The sequence below is a fragment of the Anopheles coustani genome, chromosome 3, assembly GCF_943734705.1.
Source record: "Anopheles coustani chromosome 3, idAnoCousDA_361_x.2, whole genome shotgun sequence".
Lineage (NCBI taxonomy): Eukaryota > Metazoa > Arthropoda > Insecta > Diptera > Culicidae > Anopheles > Anopheles coustani.
Window position 1 is genome coordinate 21756593 of NC_071288.1, and position 14074 is coordinate 21770666.

The 14074-nt window shown below is 46.7% G+C and overlaps 1 protein-coding gene across 1 annotated transcript in view; it reads right to left on the reverse strand.

The window, feature by feature from the left end:
* The window catches only part of LOC131272633 (hemicentin-2), a 64157-nt gene that overhangs the window by 16775 nt on the left and 33308 nt on the right, over positions 1-14074 (reverse strand). The window contains exons 5-9 of the mRNA XM_058274451.1: positions 11123-11335; positions 10728-10897; positions 10404-10539; positions 7554-7690; positions 3540-3678 (exon numbers count right to left, since the gene is read on the reverse strand). Coding sequence (XP_058130434.1) covers positions 3540-3678; positions 7554-7690; positions 10404-10539; positions 10728-10897; positions 11123-11335 — 795 coding nt within the window. The remainder of the gene's footprint in view (positions 1-3539; positions 3679-7553; positions 7691-10403; positions 10540-10727; positions 10898-11122; positions 11336-14074) is intronic.

Here is a 14074-nt window from a genome sequence, read left to right on the forward strand (position 1 = left end):
GATCTCAATCGTTTTGTCGATGTTGAAATGATACACTGAGTATACTACAATTACATCGGAGTATATTTTAGATATAAAAAAGTAAGTTAAACTAAATGATGATGACACACATACTTTGCCTTCCATTAGATGAGATGCTCTACTAAATTCAACAAAAGAAAGAGAACAAAACAACCGAATAAAAAACCTCGTCCCTTAACATTTTAAATTTCAAGCATGGCGTGCTCCAATTTCTGGAAAGTACCAACAAGCACACAGGAACTCCTTTGCCCGAACTCGTACAGCGTGCGCGAATTGTTTGAATTTACGAAACAAAAACAAAACAAAGTATCCTCTTTAGCGGAAACGCTCTCGCTCGTATCCGCTTTTCGGTGTATTGTTGCGATTACGCTGAATGCGACCGAACCCGGCGGACACGGAGGTTAGTGTGCCCGATAAGAAACCCACACAGGACTGCGGCAAGTCTTTGCGGACCAACATACCCAGGGACGGGGCACAGAAGCGGTGGGAAATCTTTTCACCCGTCTCCGTTCATTCATTATTCAGAATTGTTAATTCCATCCCTTTCTTTCCCAACCGTCACCAGCCCCGGTAGGACCAAGTTTTGCATCTCCATCCAAACCACCATCCTTCTCTGCATTACCGGGCAACCTCCGGTGGGATCGTCCCGCATGCCGAGCGTGCACTAAGGCAAACAGAAGTAAGCCCGGTAACTTTCGGGTCAAAATATTAACCATTTATGCTCTCACCTCCGGTAAGCGACACGACGGTGGTGGCGACGTGCGGGGAAAGAAAAAGTACAGGAGCTAGCAAGGGGTTTTTCTAATTGAAGCTTTCGGCTTTAAAGAGCCAAGGTGCGGGCTCAAGCCGCATCTATTAATGCCCTTCAAATGGGATAACGCTTTTTGCACATTTTCCCACTTGTTTGTACATTTAGTGCGTATGTAGAATGAAAACATGGAAACCCCCTAAATATTTAACTCCAGTCATGAAACAGGGCTCAAAGTGGTTGTATCTTGGAGGTGGCAACAATCTCTAAATTCGTTTGATAAGAAAGAAGAGAGAAAGAGAGAGAGAGAGAGAGAGAGAGAGAGAGAGAGAGAGAGAGAGAGAGAGAGAGAGAGAGAGGAGAAAGAGAGTAACAAAAAAGTACCAACTCCCAAAATTGTACAAAAGCCAAACACTAAAAGCGAGCCCGGGGGTACATAAAAGACGGAGACGTCTTTCGCCATCGTAGACGGAAAAATGGGAAAAACCTTCCGAAACGGAAATATTATTATCTCTCCTTTATCCGACCCGCGTCCCGTGCACGGCGGAAAGGATAAAACGCCTACGGACAAAGAGCGAAAACGTCCGTGGCTCAGGCTCAACAGGAGCCTCGTTCGGGTGGAACGGTGCCTTCAGGAAGGAATCTCGCTAACGAATAAGCAACTAAGTACCACACAAAGCCCCTCAGGCTAACGGTAAGGAGAAGGCACAACGAGGGGGGTGGGGGAGGGAGCATTTCTCACGGAACCGGTGAAAGAGCGCTGGCGGAACTGGTCCTGATTATCGCCGCCGGGAATTCGCTGCGCCTTTGTTTGCCTTCTTCCAGGCTAGCGCAGCCATTTCCGAGTGGCCATTTTGGTCCTGATTCATGTGCGGGGGGCTAGGGGACAGCCGGGCCCGCTGCTCCACCACCCCCCTCCTTCCGGAATATCGTCGATGCGGTGCTGATACGTTACTGATAGCACATGACTAGCAACATCGCTTGGCTCTCTGCGTGGTCCCCGTTCGATGATTATCGTTTGTTATTCTTTATGCTTGGGTCCATTTTATTCAATTATCTCTATGATGTGTGCACTGTACTTTAGCTGCCCCAATAACTGATTCGAAAGCGGTCGAACGGGGCGAAGGATTATTGGGGAATGCTGGCGTAGTGTATAGATCTAGAGACTAATCTTGTTACCGCTTATTTCCCTTGAAAGCATAACTGTTTGATTATTTTCCTACATCAAAATCAACACGCTCGATTGATATGTCGGTGGAATTATTTATTAAGCGGATTTGAGAACCACTGTTTGCTTAGGTAAATAATCACAGGTAAATAAATGACTCTGTTGATGGTTACCCCGGTGATTTGTATCCGCTCCCAAGCAGTGTATCGAATAGACAAAATCCACTCACGGTCGGGCAAGAGCACAGCTTAAAGTTTTCTCCCCACCGTCATCCGTTCGGTCCGCTACTTTGCGTGAAAGCCACCCTAAAGAGGTCCACTGAATATCTTATAGCAGACCGGCGCGGCGTCCGTTTTTACAGCGATGGTGGCACTATAAAATCCCAACCCATCGGGGTGTCATTTGTATCCGACTCCGATGGGAGCTGCTTTAAAGCCCGGCCCTTCATCGACGTTCATTTTCGTGCTCGTTCGCTTATCGGTGGCGTTTCTATCCCAACACGTTATAGACGCCGTCGCAGATGGTGGCTAGCGCAACACCACGGAAACACTGAAGCCGGGTGATCTTTTATCATGAATCAATTATGTATTTTCTAGCCACGTTTCCTCCTTTGCACCGAACTCTCTCTCTCTCACACACACATACACACACCGTCCAGTGCCCCTCGGCCAATTTACATTTAAATAGGCCTCGATTATAAAAGCGGCATCATATTCCAACCACGGGCAGGATTGGAGGATCTCCGACCCCGGGGGAGTAGTATTTTTTTTTTGCCGGGCCAACCTACGCTCGACCGTTGACCGAGGTTATCGACCATCGAACATTTATTGGACGGATGGTTGTGTTTTTTTAAATTTCTTTGTTTTTTCACCTTCCCCTCTCAACACGGTGGACATTTATCTATCTACGTGGGAAGCTTCCGGGGCCAAATGAAGGACACAAAACACACACCAAACACGAACACAGATGGAGAGAGCGTTAAATTTTCATGGTTTTTCAATTATGGTAATGGTCGTTGGCGGAAAATACGACCACCATAATTACGATGAGTAAATGCAGCATGCGAGATTGCAGGTTCACCCTCGGCAGCGGACTGGTTCGGCCAAAAAAAGGTACGATGAAAATGTTGTTAGTTATAGCAACCAATTTGGAAAGAAAGGGCAACAGAATTAATAAATGTACGGTGTGGTTTACGCAGCGCAATAAAAATGCATTTTAATTTCACTGAAACGAGGGGGTTGCAGTATAAAATAGTGGATATCCGTTGTTTTCAATGATTAGACAAATTATTAAAAATCAAAACATGCAGCTTTGAAAGGCACAATAGTAATACGTGGAAATTTTGCTACATGGTTTGTGTTTATTTTTTTTTCTCTAAATTTTCTACCGAAAATCTTCATGTTGAAGGAAGCAAGGGCATGAACTATCGTAATTTAATGAAAACTGTTTTCTTGAAATTCAATTTATCTTGTCATGTAAAAATTTTGCTGTGTAAAGTTGTTTAAGTAGGAAAATAAGGCGTCTGTTTTTTAATTCTGTTGAAACATACTCGACTGGCTATATTCTTAGTTGAAATAGACACGAAGAGTCGGGTTTACTTACACTGTATCTTGAGCGTCAACGATGAGCTGCGTGTTTCCCCTTCCGTGTTGGATGCGGCACAGGCATACGAGCCGGCACTTTCCCGCTCCAGCTGAGTCAAGTACAAGGTTTCCCCATTTTCACCGGACATCCTCATGTTCTGTTGCGGGGCGATGGAAAGAAAGAACGAGAAAAGGAAAACATGTAGCAAATGGTGAAAAACATTCCAAGATGCGTCCGTAGACGACGACGACGAGGAACGGCGATGAGCGGCGACAATGGCGTGAGTACGACACCCGAGCGGATGATGATAAAATAAGTATGTTGGTAAAAGGCGAAAGCACTCGGGCCAGTGCTCCGTGACATTGCGGGTTTCTGCGGAAACAAGAGCGCATCATTAGCGCCGTTCGCCACCGTCTTCCAGCTGAAGCCGATATGGGGCGCGGTTTCCGAGGACAGTGCGGTCTCCAACTCCCGAGCGACAAACTCCGATCGATCTCCGGACGAACCGGGCTAATGATAGATCTCGTTGCGATAGATGAACATTTGTTACAAATCTTTAGCTGCCATGTTTGGATGAAAATGTGCTTGTTCGCGCGCTCGGTCGTGCGTCCTTTCGACGTGGTTTCTTTTTCGGTTCGCCGATAAGTGCACCCGGCACTTTGGAAGGTGTCGCGCACTGCTGAAGGTCGTTACGGACAAGCAACTGGGAGGACTTGTAAGAACACTTTCCACGCGGTGAGGACGAGACGGACAAGAGGGAGGCAGCCATGTTAGCGACGAGCGGGAGAGGACCTTGGGAACGAAAGCGCAGCGTACCAGGACTATGTTCGGTGGCGAAGGTCGCGGTGCTTGGATGAGGTAAAAAATCGAGGTATAATTGAACTGTCAAGTTCGTACGCTTGCAAACCCCGATTGCGTGTTGAGCCATCGGTTCGGTTCGAGCAGCCAGTTGCAAGCGCTCAACCTCAGAAAAGGGATAAGTGGAAAGGAAAATGCTCCACCAAGCCAAGGGCGAGGCTCCAATTCCGGCCAATTTATCCTCACGTCTGCGCTGGATTACACTCGTTACGTCGGTTGGCGGGGTTGCCAGTTGTCAATCGGCTGATAGACTTGCATAACTCTGGCTCAACACTGGGTTTAGATAGATTGTTGCAAATGTTCAAACAGAATGCATCTGTTTTTTTTAAGGATTGCATGCTAAGCGTTTCAATTGAAAAGATGAAAATGTTTGAATTAATCCAAAATGTTTGAAAAGCAAAACCATTAATTCAACACTCAAAAAGTCATTGGTGATGACAACATAGTATTTGAAAAAGTAATTCTTTCCCCTAAATGCCTTCAGTACCGTTGAAACCAGCAAAAACCAGAGCGAAAAACAGTTTGCCCTCCCACGAAAACACAAACAGCCGATTACCGAAGATTGACTTCACAAACCGTCACTCCTATTAATCGGTAAACTTCAAGCGATATTCTGGTCACTTCGTGCTGCGAAACGTGCTGGTAGTACTCAGTTGGAATGATTGCAATCGAAATGGTGGACGAGATAGAAAAAAGGCAAACCAAAAATCTCCCCAACTTTAGCTATTTGGTTTCACTTAACTTTTGCCAGAAAGTCGGTCGGTCTTTGATCAAACAGACCATGTTGGGGCGTTTGGATGCCGGGTAGGGCGACTGGCGACATGAAGAGTTCGCAGAAAAGCGTACGTCGTTCTCATCCTTGCCATTCGAACACGGCTAATAACAATTCCGTTTGACACCCACGCCACCGCCATCGCCACCACCGACCTTCGCCAAGGGATGGTAAAGCCGGAGGGTTACGACCGAAAGCCGTGCCAAGTGAAGCCCTTGCGCACCGCACGGATGACGCCGGGCGTGCGGGTGTGGAGACATCCAACAATCACTGGGAAAATTAATTAGTTTTATCTTCGCTTTGCCATCGAAATGTCTGTCATCTATTTGATCCTGTTCCAGCGACCGACCACCACCACCACGCTCGCCCCGGGTGCCCGCGTTTTCCCCAATCGATCCCAAAAGTTACACATCTTAGGAATTCGTTTAAAACCGGCACGAAGGGTCGGTCGAGCTCACATACACATAAAAGAAGGGAAACCCGACCGGTCGGCAAGTTTAAATTACGTCAATGGACGGCCCGAGGGGGGCGGTCCGCGGATATCCGATGCTTTGCCGAATCGAAAAGCAATCCGGCAGCCTTCGCAAAGCGCCGGCGAAGGTTGACCAGAACGTTGATTCCCGGAAAACAACCACCGCTCGCTTTTCCCAAGCAAAACCCGGTACGTACGACTTATTGGAACTGCGGCCGGAGGGTGCACAACTTTACGACACAAAGTTGACAAAAAATAGACTCAGCAAATGCTAAGTCTTGGCTAGCGTTCGCCAGCATTTGAAGGCCCTTGACGGATGCTCAACGCACACACCCTCCGGGAAGAAATACGTGTATATCGACCAGTGCTGAGCCGTCTGTCACCCGCACTGATTCGCTGGAACTAGAAGTGATTACAAAACTTCCCTCCGGGCGCGGTACTGTCTTGCAGAAACGGTACGACGGAGGCGACGCTTCTGTCGGCGGATCTTACTGGGGTCTTATTTCCGACAGGTTGGATGAAAATAGGTCACCACCCGGAGCAGCCAGAACCCGTGCTGTCACTAGCACTAGGTGCCAGTTCATCAAAGGAGTGAAGAATGACGCCCCGTGATGAGTGTCAAATTCGGATGATATAATTAAATTGTGTCTGGTCATCGCCATCAGAGGTTGCCATGAATTTTTATGAGTTGGCAGCCCATTTGACGTAACGGAGGAGATGGTGAAATCATTTGAGCAGATGTTTTGCAGAGCTTTATCGGAAAACAAAAGAATTTAATCCTACGAAAAGTAAGGATTATTGGAAATCTTAGGTTGTAGCGGGAATAAAATCAAATCCAATTTATGACTTTGGACATTTACAAACACGACTGTGAAACTAAAGCAAGCGAAACCAACGTAAGTTTCATTTCATTACAATCTAAAACCTACAGCAAAGTCATTAAAGCTTTAAAAAGCTACTGAATGGTGAGATTCCGGTTTTTACACCCGCTCGGCAGCACATTTAACGTAAATTGAATTATTACCGGCTTTCCTCTAATTAGATAACATTCACCGTTGGCCTGTCGCAATAAGGCGGGGAGTAAAAATTACGGTCATCTTCTCGGTGTGGCCACCGAACAGATATAGTGAATAAAAATCGATCAAAATCAAATGGACCTCCTGCAGGATAAGCCGGCGTACGAATGTGCGCTTCTTTTCGCAAGGCAGGTTTGGTAACGAAAGAAAATGAAAAGAAAATAAAGAAAATTAGCTGCCTACACTAAAGAGCAGTCCAGGTTAGTGCGAGGATGGGTGTGAGATGTTGCCCGCCTCGAAGCCCGGTAAGGTGCAAAGGGCAGTAAAACTAATTATTTCTGAAGGATTGGGAGGAAGGTAATAAGATTAATTTGTTTGAAATAAGGGATTAATGATTTAATTACGTGCCGGAAACCTACCGGGCTCCGGGTGTCATCCGGACCTTGCCTGCTTGCTTGCAGCATTGTAGACGTAATTGGTGCGAACGAGCATCGGTACAACAACGTCCGGGTCATCCCGGATCATCGCGAACGCAAAACCACTCTATGATAGCTAAGGCAACGGCAACCGTTCACATGATCCTTGAGTTGATTGTGGATCCTTTCGAGATCCAGGTTTTCACATCCTCTAGGTGTATGTGTGTGTGTACGTATGTAGGGCTGGCATTGTATGTTATGTCACGGGAAGTGAAGTTGCTGTGGGTTTCCGCTCACTAAGCATCCAATGTCCTTATGACTTTCCGCCCGGTGCGGAGCTAATGAAGGTGCATGCCGTTCTTGGCGTGCACTCCATATTTTTGAAGTGGCTTCCGGTTTGACCCCAGCTAATTGAGCGTACCCTGGGCTCGTGGCGCCTAGCAGTAAGTTCCGCACCTAACGCAGAAACTAATGGAGATGAAATGTATTAATACTTACGTTTTTGTACCAGGAAAAGGAAGTCACCGGTGGTCTCGCGTCCGCTCGGCATTTCAGCGTCACGTTTTCTCCCTCGGAGCGCGTTATCACTCGGCTCGGGTCCTCGTTGGCCAGATGCACCGACACGACGGGTTCATCTACGGGAAAAATAAGAAACAGCCCGATGCGAGCACAGTTGAAGGGTTAATATTCTTCCGTTCTATACGCTCACTGGTAGAAGTCACTTCCGCCGAACTGTCCCTCGGCACGCCATAGATAGTTGCCTCCACGCACCGTGCGACGGTGGTTTCCACCGACTCTAGGCCATTTTGGTTCGGTTCAGCTGATTTTCCCCTGCTTCCGGTGCACCAACTCCAAGCTCCATAGTGAGGTCGCTTTCGGTTGCGCCCGTGAACCGGCGTGGAAGCCCGTCCAGTTCAGCATCAGCAGTAGCGGTCGTCGCAGAGGAAACTATAAAATTGAATTTATCGTTCCATTGCACACGCCCCATTCGTCAGATGATTAAAGGACACGCGTGCTTGGGCTCGATTGCATCGGGCTGGCGTCGTAATGGGATTCGCTTTAGTGCTTCCCACCGCCAGCGGGATATGATTTGCGAAAAAGGGTGGCGAATACGACCATACGGTTGCGAACGGAATTGGTCTAGCTGCTGATAGCGAAAACCCACGCGGCTCGGACCGTGCGCGGAAAATAATGTCACCTTAATAGTCCCGTTTTTGTGACACGATTGATCGTAATAATTTCACACAAAATCCAGAACCATAGACATTGGTTTGGGATTTTACAGTCGTGCTCAAAACGACGCCATCGTTTGTCGGAAATTATTATCTCTGATTCGTCCAAAATGAGTGTCACTCCTGGAACTTTGTATGAAACGAGATTTTTCGGTGAAAACGTACAGCCACATTCTGTAAATAAAATTTTGCTGGAATTTTTATGATTACAGTAATTTTTCATCCGCAGTCAACATGGTTTAACCTTCCACGAATGAAACGATTCCTGAAAATCTAGCACAAACGAGTCCCCGACTGTTTGTACGAACCCCAAAAACAAAAAAAGCGCAACCCGGCTGAAGCTGATCTTTTCGTTGCTTTAGCTAGGACACGCAGCCACACAACCGCACCGACCACTCACAGGCTTTCCCGGGCTAACCGCTTTTCAAATGGCTTACTGCCGGTGCACACAAAAAACCCCATCGGCCCGGTCTCCCGGAGTCTCGGGCTCGCAGCGGGATATCAAACAAATACACCGAAAATAATTAACTATTGCGCGAAGTGGGTAGCGACGCCGGCAGCAGTTTATGGTTGAGTGAATATTCACCGAAAATGGAACATGTCCCGTAAAATATTGATACGCCGTGGGTGCCGTCACTCCGTGGTGGTCGCCCGATCCTGACAAGGTTACCCTTCATAATGGGCACTGTCGAAGGTCCTCCGCTGTCCCTTCCCCGGGAGCTGGGGGGCTAGGACGGTGGGGGGGTTTATTGGGGCACGTAATAGAAATCCGCTAAATTATGGTGCATCGAGCGCAGCGTTCGGGCGGGCATTTCCGGATGCACCGCGTCAGGGTGAGGAAAAGTAAAACGTTTATCGGGCGGAAAATAAACAGCGCCGAATGCAATTTCTGGCCGGAACTATTTCACAAGGCACGGGCCGGGGTCGGAAAGGATCGGTGGAGTTGGCGATTGGCGGCCAAAATGGAGTTGCGGCCGTGCAAATAAATTACATTAATTTCAGTTTTAGCCATAAGCCCGTTTAATGTGGGAAAATTTAATAAAATCGAATTTTAATCGTTTTATTGAGCTAGCAGAGAGCTCGCGCGTACGTGTGTTAGTGCGTTGTATGCCAGATCGCCCGATTTAGTTTTTCTACGTTCCAGCGAAGTGAAAACAAGGCGCGTGATAAAAAGTGAACCACATTCATGACATGATTAAAGCTCATCACCGTTCGCCAACCATCGCGTCCGTTCATAAATCAATGTGCAACCGCAAAAGGTCAGCGCTGCAAAACCATTAGCTTCGAGGAACACACACACAAACACACACTCAGTGCACAATCAGCACTGCGGTGGCTCGAGCACTGTATCGTTTTCCATGGTCGGGGCCGGTTTTTCCTCGGCTTGCGTGAAAACCAGCTGGCTCGATCAAAACCGGCATTGCGCTGCACAATTTCTTCGGTTTGCTGAGTTGCAATAATGGTCGGTCGTAAGTTACCCCCTCCCGGCACGACAAGGTTTCCCGGCACGTCCCCCGGGCGTCTTATCTGGGCAGGATCGTCATATGGCGGTGTGGCGACCGTCGCCAGCGCCAACGCCCGGGCGGCAAAGTTTCGCAAGTGATAAATCGTAACATGCTACTATTTTTCATCCGCCACTGCGGCTTTTCTCCGGCATCTAGGATGCGTTTTCCATGGGTTGCAGCACAGGGGGGGGAGGGGGGAGGCGATGTTGGCCACGAGACTCACGTTGTTTTGAATGATGAGTTGTTGAGGCAGAAACCGGACGACTCTCGGGAAAGCGAATCACTTTCCGCCCCTTCTTTCTGTCCCATTAAACGAAACGATACGAACGTTGAGAAGCACTGCTGCGGTAGTGGAAGGGCAAAGGTCCTTCCATTTTTGAGTCTTTTTCAACGGACCAAAGGATCTCCCTTACCGACGCACGGTCGCCATAAATTAAAGCCCGCGAGTCGGTATTTACGGAAGTCGTTAAAGATTTCATCACCTCGCCAGAGCGGATGGCTTCCCGGTGGTTTTCATCTGCTGTCTGCCATGCCAACCGTAACTCATTCTAAAGTGCATTCCCGGCCACCGCAAGGGCGAGGGCCGAGGCAAACGGGATCGTAGTACTTACATGCGACGCTTATGATGCGCTTGTCGTCGATGCCACCGCCGGAAAACCACGCGTTCGATGCCCGGCACGTCAGCTCCGCCCCGTCGTTGCCGGCCGTCACGCGGAGGTTCAGTATGCTCGAGGTCAGATTGCCGTCCTGCGCGGGGAGAAGGAAAATTAACAGCGTTCCATTTTCTCACGATTACAACGCGACGGTCGACCCGATCATTGAGCCCTGGGATCAGGACTTGGGGCTGGCCGTTAGTTAAACTAACACTTTGCTCGCAACCCAGCGCGCTTCGATGGCCTGCGGGCATACAATCGGCAGGATGACAGTCTACTTACGTTGCTGTCCGTGTGGGTCGTGATGTCGGCACTGCGGAGCGGCTCGCCGTCGAGCAGCCAGACGATTTTCGCCGCCGGATAGGAACCCCACGCCTCGCATCGCATCGGAACCGGCCGGCCAGCCGTCAGCAGTTCGTTTGGCGTTACGATTTTCACGCGCAACGGTTTCACTGGAACGTTGATATAAGAGCTCGGGATCAATATGTTTCATTGCCGTATCGATTTTCGTCGATCTATTTCCTTCCCCTCTCAATACGGTACTGCAAACCTCAATCCGGGTTCGTTCGAGCATGCCAGAATTTAAGCCGAGTACCGAGAACACTGCGAGCTTTACTGCGAATGTGTACCGGCGGGCTTTCCGGGGGTGGGAGGAAAGGATATACATTAATACTTACGGTGAACCTGGATGGCAACTTCTTTCGATACCGCCGGGATCAGCTTGGAACCCGCGGCGCGGCACTGCAGCTTCGAGCCGAAGTAGTCCCTCGTGACGGTGTGGATAAATAGTTGATTAACCATGGCCGAGGTGCCTTCGACGGCGGATGGGTGACTGGTGTTGGAGATCTCCACGCCATCGCGCCACCACGTTACCCTCGGCGGGGGACGACCTTAAAAAGGCGAGAGAATATAAGCATTATTTATATTGTTCCAGATGAACTTCGAGAGATACACAAAAATTCGCTTCATAGAAAAAGCTTTCATGTATGGAGTTTTGTGTACACTAAAAACTCAATCAATACTGAACCGTCGGTTTTGAAACTTTCCACACATTAAGTTTACGCGCAGGTATTGTTGAAAATTAGTATTTTTGATAAAATTATTCAAATTTTTCTGTTGAACTTCAGTTTCACAAATACAAAAGAAGGAAGCATGTACATAGTTGTCAAGGTGTATCCACCATAGTTATACAACAAGGCTTATACAACACGTGGAAATCGATGAAATATCAACCATTTTAAATATGTCGTTATTGTAACGATTAAATTAAAACATAACTCTCAAGCAAAGAGTTAAACCATAATTCTTTTCTCATTCCCTTCTTAACCAAGCATCGAAAGTGCGTCAAGCTAGTTATCAAAATGAACATTTATTTGCTTCTAAAAGGATGAGGTTATTCAGGATCTAACAAGTCAGTAGGAATAGCAAGAAATGAAATGGTTCTTGGAAGAAAATTGCACTCAAAAGTTTTTTCACGAAATAGAATCTTATTTTTATCTTGTAGTGATTTAAAGCAGCTACTTTTAGCAATTACTCAAATCTGCTCAATTTCAAAACAGAAAATGAAAAAACCGAACTCATTTTATCACCCCTCAACCATTTCGTCTAAGATAAAAATGAAACTTCTACAATATCCAGATTGCTCTGGCCTATCCTAGGTTCAACAACGCATTTCATTTGCTTCTGTCTATGTCTCACACTTTCGGCAGAGGGTAAAGCTTTTGTAACTGTTGACAAACTCCCACTAAATGCACGAAGACGCTGTGTGTTTCAAAGAACGAGGGTTGAGTGGAAAAATGACAGGAACCCTTGGGATGTTAAACCAAGCACGTGAAGGCACCACTCGACCATGAATATAAAGTGTTTTTCACTCATACACTCCATTTTCCGTCATAGGGAACTTTCCGCCCACGCGAACGGGGGCACGAGTAAAAGTAGTTCCGAACAACTGAAACCGTTGTTTCAACGCGAACATGCAGAAACTCACATACACACATACCCGCACAAACACGCACACGGTCATATATACATAAGCACTTCCTGCGAGTGCTTCCACCATTTCCGTTCTCCTACCGCGTGCGCATCTAAATAAATAATAAGCCTATTTACAGGGACGAGCAGCGGCGGTAATAAAAAAGCCCTTCAATGATGAGGAAAACTTAGAGAAATAAGTTCGTGCATCAAGTTTATCAGCTTCCGCTTGGTTTCCGCAGGCGGGACGGCGCAAAGAGAAACAGAATGTTTCACTCGGCACGTTTTCGGTTCGGTGGATTTGTGCGGAACGTGCGGCGGAATGTGTTAACCGGGGACTCCTACAAACCGTGTCGGAATGTGGCCCAGTTGCCGAACGAAAGAGAGAGAGAGAGACGCGACGGTGGCCTACAGACACCCATCCAAACATACACACAGCGAGACGCTAGCTTTGACTCGTCTTCTCCATTGGCGCCCGAAATGATGCCTTTTTATGATGCAACCTTCAATGCCAGCAACAATTTAGAAGTAACATCCTTTTGCACCGCAGTCATTTTCATGCAGATTTGCTGCACGGGACGGGGGTGCTGATGGCGAAGGCGGTCTATTAAATTTTTGTTGCTAAACGGAAAACTGTGGTTACGAGAAGCTGCCTCAATCGACCGTCGTGTTTGGATGCGGGAGCGTTGGGGGCGCGCTGTTTTTGAAGCAAGTGGTGACCTTGGTAACGTTTTAAATTAAATTGATTTTATTTTCCGTCCCTCATTCCACCGTTTTTTGAACGATTGCAATTCGTTCGGGAAATGCTCAGTGTGTAGAAATGTGTATCCATGGTAATGGAAATTTCGAGTTCTGCAAATCGAAATCGAATTCTATTTAAGTTGTGTGGTACGTTTTTTCATGTGTTATGAAATGACATATTACATAAATTCCTTGAATTGCTGAAGATGAATTACTAAAACAACACGATGCTATGCAAAGTCAACAAAAAAGACAAGCATCTTCAATACATCGTTAAAGCAGCACGTGTACATAAACAAAACAACCGTGGCTTACAATTATTTGCAAAATGAAGCTTAAATTTAATGCTCAGTCTAAATAAATGGCGAAAGAACATTGATGTGACTTAAATCGATGTGTTTAGAGAATAACATGTTCATGTTCTCTACTCTACTTCAAGCTTTAAAATTTGATATAGCTGACAATATTTTACATGTCAAACAGTATGTAGTGATCGTATTACACATTGGACATTTTAATAAAACGCAAATGTTTTTGAGTGATCGAAAAGCTTTCCAGGGAGCGATTTTCAATTAAGCGGTTGATTGACGTATTTCGGTTACACAAACATATTTTAATGCTCAAAGGGTCAATTTAAGTTTTTGTCCGATCCATCAGGTAGGTTTGCAGTACAATTTTCATGTTTTGTTTGAAGTATTCTTCTTTCGTTATAAAACTAAATTTAGTAAAACTAATTGATTTTCCAAAATAGAATTGATGTGATTCAAAAATCCTACACTTCTCGAAGTTCCTGGTCAAAGCCGGTAAATAAATCCTACCGAAATGACTTTATCCAAGTGGAGGTAAGCTTTGGGCAATCAAAAATACGCCCCTTTCTTGAAACCGCTTGAGCCTATCGTTTGAAAATGAATTCAAAA